General features: G+C 54.2%; 1 protein-coding gene across 15 annotated transcripts in view; it reads right to left on the bottom strand.

Moving 5' to 3' along the window:
• Positions 1-221: 221 nt before the first annotated feature.
• The window catches only part of RGS3 (regulator of G protein signaling 3), a 132,574-nt gene continuing 126,795 nt past the window's right edge, over positions 222-6,000 (bottom strand). For 13 of the 15 annotated variants that reach the window (XM_035255135.3, XM_009001686.5, XM_078374626.1 and 10 more), the window contains 4 exons: positions 3,461-3,562; positions 3,024-3,085; positions 2,258-2,424; positions 222-1,187 (listed from right to left, as the gene is read on the bottom strand). In XM_035255135.3, the coding sequence (XP_035111026.1) occupies positions 1,002-1,187; positions 2,258-2,424; positions 3,024-3,085; positions 3,461-3,562 (517 nt within the window). In that variant the 3' untranslated portion in view covers positions 222-1,001. Of the gene's footprint in view, positions 1,188-2,257; positions 2,425-3,023; positions 3,086-3,460; positions 3,563-3,660; positions 4,063-6,000 lie in introns of those variants that run through there. The other 2 variants (XM_009001744.5, XM_009001748.5) reach the window with 2 other exon arrangements.

Here is a 6,000-nt window from a genome sequence, read left to right as displayed (position 1 = left end):
CTTGGGGAGAAGATGCAGTGGCTACTAGAATGAGTGTAGCATGGCACCTGGCACAGAGGAAGCATGGGAGAGCAGCCCTCACTGGTGTATCTGCTCCAGGATGGGGGCAGGCAATGGCAAGAGAGAGGAAGTGGCTGAATCAACAGCACAAAGAGCAACACTCCCAGCCCCAGCCACCCTGGGAAGGCTTGAGACCAGGAACGCACAGAAACGGTCAAGAATGAGAAATAACACAGGCCTTTTATTTGCTCCAGAACTCGGCTACTGTGTGGTTTGAGGGTGCCATGCTTTCCCAAAGCTCCTGAGGGACACCCCACCCAGGGGGGTGCCACATCTCTGTGTGCAGCCAGACTGCTGTGTCCCTCCAGGCTGCATCAGTCCAGAAGGCCAGCTGGCCATCACTGGTGCCTGGGACCAGCACATCCCCTGAAGCTGGAGAATGGTGTCCACCTTTGCATGGCGGCTTCTCACAAGGCATTGGCTAAAATATTGCACTTGTAAATCAGGAAAACTGATGAGGCAAGGGTTTCCTATTACAGGACAACGTGCCAAGCATCCGACTACTATTTAAATAAATAAAACTCAAGGTTGGGGTCTGAGCTGTGAGCCCCAGTGGCCCTCCAGGAGGGCCCGAGAGCCCAGGCCTGGACCTCCTGCCCCGTCAGCCAGTTCTTTAAGGAACTTGGTCAATGCAAAGCCTCTGAAGTTTCCGCAGCAGGGAGCAGCAGCTCCAGATCTGGCTTGGCTGGGGCCCCTGACCTGCCAGAGTCCTTGGGTCCCCTCGTACCAGGGCAGTGGAGACCTTACGGGGCCCGTCCTTCGACTCCTCCAGTATCCTGGGCCTCTCTTGGTCCAGGCCTCACTTCCATATGTCCATCCGTCTGTCCAGAGACACAGCCTCTGGGGGCTTGCTTGCCCCCTCCGTCACAGGGGGGAGGGAGGCAGGTGGGCAGGGGGCCCAGCCTGCCTGGTGTGAATGCTGAGCTCGACTCCAGTGGCCCCTAAAGCGGGGGACTCATCTTCTTCTGGTTAATAAGGTCCAGGTAGAGGTCAGAACGCAGAAAGCGAGGGTACGAGTCCTTTTCCATGAGCCCAAAGATGCGCTTTTGTGCCAGGTCAAAGCAGCCCCGCGTGACACTCTGCAGGTTGTCCTTGGTGTGCTCCCGTGTGTAGGAGTCCAGGTTGACCTGCGGAGGCAGAGGGTGACGTGGTCAGGACTGCCTGCTGGGGGCCGACCCCGGTGCCCATGTACCTGGAAGGGACCAGTCCAGCTTCTCACCTCTAAGCCCCTCTGCCCCACATCTTAAGGTTCATCCAGAGTGGAGACCCTCAGACCAGAGGATTCAAGGCCTAGCTCAGTCATTTCCTGTAGGGCTGGCGGCATTTATAAGGCCTGAAAATACCTCCCCTAGGGTGAAGCTTCCTGGGTTCAAATCCTAGCAGTGCCACATGTGGGGTGTGACTTTAAGCAAATCACTTAACTGTGCTGAGCCTTCAGTTGTCTTACCTACCGGCTAAGAATAACAGAACATTCCTGAAAGCATAAAAACCCAGCAAGATCATCCAAATAATGTGCTTTGCACAGTGGCTGGCACACAGCAGACACTCAGTGGATGTGAGCAGTTATGATTTGTCCCTCTGAGGCTGCCTCCTCTTTTCTTTTTTTCAAGATAGGATCTCACTCTGTTGCTCAGGCTGGAGTGCAATGGTGCCATCACCTCTCACTGCAACCTCTGCCTCCCAGTCTCAAGTGATTCTCCTGCCTCAGCCTCCTGAGTAGCTGGGACCACAGGCATCCATCACCACGCCTGGCTAATTTTGTAATTTTGGTAGAGACGGGGTTTCACCATGCTGACCAGGCTGGTCTCGAACTCCTGGCCTCAAGTGATCCGCCCACTTTGGCCTCCCAAAGTGCTGGAATTATAGCCGTGAACCACTGTGCCCAGCCTGTTTTCTCATTTTTAAAATGAAGATAATAAAACCTGTTTCACAGGTTGTCACAAGGATTAAACATGAGAGCACACACATAAAGGGCTTAGCGATGCCTGGCAGGTGGCATTGCCTTAGTGGTGGCCACTGTTATTACTGACTGGGATTCTGTTCTTCTCCTGGCCCTAGCTTGCACCCCCCTGGGTACCTGGGCTCACGGAGTCACTCTGGCCTCTCCCGTTCCTGCACTGCTGGCTGCCACCTTGCAGCTGAAGGGCCACTGGGCCCTGGGAATTGGAGGGGCTGAGGGTCTGGCCTGAGATCCTACCTCCTTGCATGCCTGGATAGCGATGTATTCAGCGAAGATCTTCTTGGCCTTGGCTGCCATCTTGGACTGTGACTTGACTTTCTTGAAGTCCTCACAAGCCAACCAGAACTCCAGATTCTCCTCGCTGAACTCAGTGCGAAGGAAGGCTTGGAACACTGCTAACCCATCTGTGAGGAGAAGCCAAACCTCAGGGTAAGAGGTGGAGTCAGCCTCTCCTGCCCTTAAGATCCCTAGCTTACCCCTACAGGACTTTGAAGATAGGTATGCTGAGAGCTGAGTACAATCCCCAGCCCCTAGAGCCAGGTGCCCTGCCATTCCCCTTTCAGGGTCTCAGCCAGGTCTCTCCCTTCCTATGCCTCAGTGTCTTTATCTGTGAAATGGAGACTATCAATTCTGTCTCCTGGAACCCTGGGAGGAGCTGATGGGACCCTGCCTGTGAGATGGCAGGCACATTTGGCCCCGTGAAAGCCCTCAGTACGTGGAAATGTTTATTCTTGTTCTGGGAATATGTATCTGAGCACACAAGTCCCACGAGCCTCTGGCAGGCAGTGCCAGCTCCCATGGACAGGGAGGGGCCGACAGAAGCCCGCTCCAAGGCCAGACCAAGGGCCTCGGCTAGGGCTCAGCCTCTCCCCAACAGCAAGGACATCCTGAGGGCTAAGGAAAGGGAAGGCAGCCTCTCCAGGACCAGCCACACAGGGTCTGGATGGGGAAGAAGGGGAGGAGGAGGGAGACCGCAGGGAGGGGGAAGGTGGGCCCAACTTACATTTGTGAAGCAGCAGCTTCTCCAAGGACTCACCCCACTTGAGGGCTTCCTCCGAGGTGGGCCTGAGGGGCGAGGGAGGGAACACAGTGAGGGGCCTGTGAGGCTTGGGGATCTGGGGGGAGGCTGGGTCTGGTGGCCTTTGTTTAATACCCTGGGCCCAGGCTGCATAGCTGGGGTGCCCAGAAAGCAGGCCCACCCTCTTTCTCAGAGCCAGGATCCCTTCCAGCCCCCACCTCCACCCTACCTGGCCTTCCCCCTAGGGCAGCCACTACAGTGAGGCAGCGGCTTCCCGGGCACCCAGCTCCCTCTGAGAGCCTCCCTCTCACTAGAGCTGGATCAAGCCGGCAACCCCCTTCTCCTCCACCCCATCACTCAGCTGTACTCCTTGCGGGGCCGGTGAGTCCCTGAAGGGTCACAGGGTGCCAGGGAGGACCTACTTGAATGACTTCATCATTTTGTCTGCTTTGCCCGCAGGAGGGGCTCCAGGGGACTCATTCCGCCGTCTGAAGAGCCCCAGCTTATTCTTCATATCTTTGGCTCTGGGGACAGAAGCAGAAAAGAGGGTTGCTCAGCCTGACCCACCCGACCCTTGCAAATCCCGAGTCGGAATCGGGAAAGCTGGGGCGAGGGGACCTACTCCTTCATCGTGTGCCGCCTCTGCAGGTTCCCGTTGCGCGTGAGGTACATGCCTCGGAGCATCTCTGTAGGGCCCCCCACCTTGGCACCGTAGGATGGTCTGCTGAAAGCACCCTTCCAGCTCCTGCCCCCCACCTTGTGTCCCAGGCAGCAGGCAGCAATGGTGCAAGCTGCAGCCACACGCGCTCGCTGGAATCCCAGCCTGATGACTGGACTCCCAGGCACAAGCCAGGGCTGGAACTCAGACAGGAGGAGCCAGGAAATGGGAGGGACCAGGAGGGGGAGCGGAAAAAAGAATTCCTCTTGGCCAACGGTGAGAGGGAGCCGTGAAAGGGGCATGTGTCTGCAAGGGACAGCCTCTGGGGCCACCCCGGCAGGAAGCCTGCCCCAGCTATTTGTGACTGGCCTCCTCGTTACCACGACAGCGGGGAGACAGCGGTGGGGGGGCGGGGGACAAGTCACCAAATTGCCGAGAGGGAAGGAGGGAGCAGGGGAGGCTCTGCCCACCAGGGTGGCAGGACTGGCTATTTTTAGCCAAGAACCATTTTTAGCCTTGCTGGTCCCCCAGGAGGCAGCAGAAATCAGCACTGGGTGAAACTGCTGGCAAGAAAGGAGTTAAATGCCTCTTGCTCACATTCGCCCCCCTTTTCCCTAGACCCCCAGCACAAGGCACCTCCCAGAGAACCACTCCTGCCAGCCAGCCTATTCGGCCTCAGTCATCCGCATTGGCAGCGTCCAATTATAAATATACAGGTCCCCAGCGTCTTAGTAGTTTGAAGCCTGAATAACTTCAGAAGTACAAGTCCTATAAACTTACAAAAACACCATTTTAAAGTTTAATTATTGAATGTTGTATGCATAGTTTTTTTGTGATTTTTGAATAATCAATTTTTCATTTTAAGTTTCCGTCTCCGCCCTCCCAAAGACGGAAAATGCTGACTGAAATCAAAAGTGAAAATGAAAAATTGATTATTCAAAAATCACAGCGCTAAAGATGTGCAAAAGAAATTTAAATAATTAAACTTTCAAGGGGGTTTGGTAAGTTTGAAGCGTTTATATTTCTGAAGCTATTCAAGCTTAAAATGGCATTAAGACCTAGGGGACACCCTGTCTAATGAAGAAAAGTCCTACGGGGGAGGCTGAGCCCAGGCTGTGGAGCCAGACAGTCTTGGGTTCAAATCCCAGCTCCAGCAGTTACCAGCTGTGCGGCCTCTGACAAGCCTCCTGACCTCTCAAATTTCCTATCCAGCTTTTTTCTCTGTCAAGCTGTTGCTGTCAAACGGAAGCCAGCAGGTCAGGGCTCCAGGTCCCAACTCCACCATTTTCTTGCCCTGTAACTGAACCTCTTTGCACCCTAATTTATTTATTTGTAAAATAAGGGTAAGGTCAGTAAGAAAGAAAGGAATGTAAAATAAAGGTAGTGGCAAAGATCAAATTAGATCACATATGAAATATGTACAGAACAGTGCCTGGCACAATACACGTTAATGATTATTTTTATGATTACTCTAGATGTTCTAAACTCTAGTATAAGCTTCAGAGGCCAGGCATGGTGGCTCACGCCTGTAATCCCAGCACTTTGGGAGGCTGAGGCGGGCAGATCACTTGAGGCCGGGAGTTTGAGACCAGCCTGACCAACATGGCAAACCCCCGTCTCTCCTAAAAATGCAAAAATTTTTGCTGGGTGTGATAGCACACACCTGTAATCCCAGCTACTTGGGAGGCTGCGGCATGAGAACTGCTTGAACCTGGGAGGCAGAGGTTACAGCAAGCTGAGATTGCCTGGGTAACAGAAGGAGACTCTGTTTAAAAAAAAAAAAAAAAAAAAAATTGTGGGCTTCAGGAAATTCAAAAGGAAAGGAGGCTAGACAGGGCAGCTCCAGCACCCAGGGTGCCTGCCCTCTGCTGCCACACACAACCCTGCACCTCCTGCTTCCAGCGCCACATTCTACAGCCCTGGCACCGACCGCACCCTCTCTCATCCCACAAACGGTTAAGTGAAGATGATTGGTGCAAAGGACTTTTTTGTTTGTGCATTTCACCTTGCCAAGAAGGTGCAGTTGGCTGTGGAGTGAGAGAAGCTGACAGTTGCTGCAGAAAACTGAAGTGGTCAGGGCAGCTGAGGTGAGAAAGGCTTTCTAGGGCAGTGGGCCCTATCCAAGGTCAAGACCAGGGAAGAAGGTTGTAGGAAGCTCCTCCCCATAGCCCAAATCCTTCCTAGTAGTGGTTGCTACAGGACCTGAAGGGGAGGGGCTTCCCCTGGGGGGGGGGGTCACAGTGCATGTAGCCCATTTCCTCCTCCCTATACCTCCCCCCAGTCTCCAGGACCTTAGGTGTGGGG

Source organism: Callithrix jacchus, chromosome 1, assembly GCF_049354715.1.
Source record: "Callithrix jacchus isolate 240 chromosome 1, calJac240_pri, whole genome shotgun sequence".
Taxonomy (NCBI): domain Eukaryota; kingdom Metazoa; phylum Chordata; class Mammalia; order Primates; family Cebidae; genus Callithrix; species Callithrix jacchus.
This window is presented reverse-complemented; position numbering and strand designations above follow the sequence as displayed.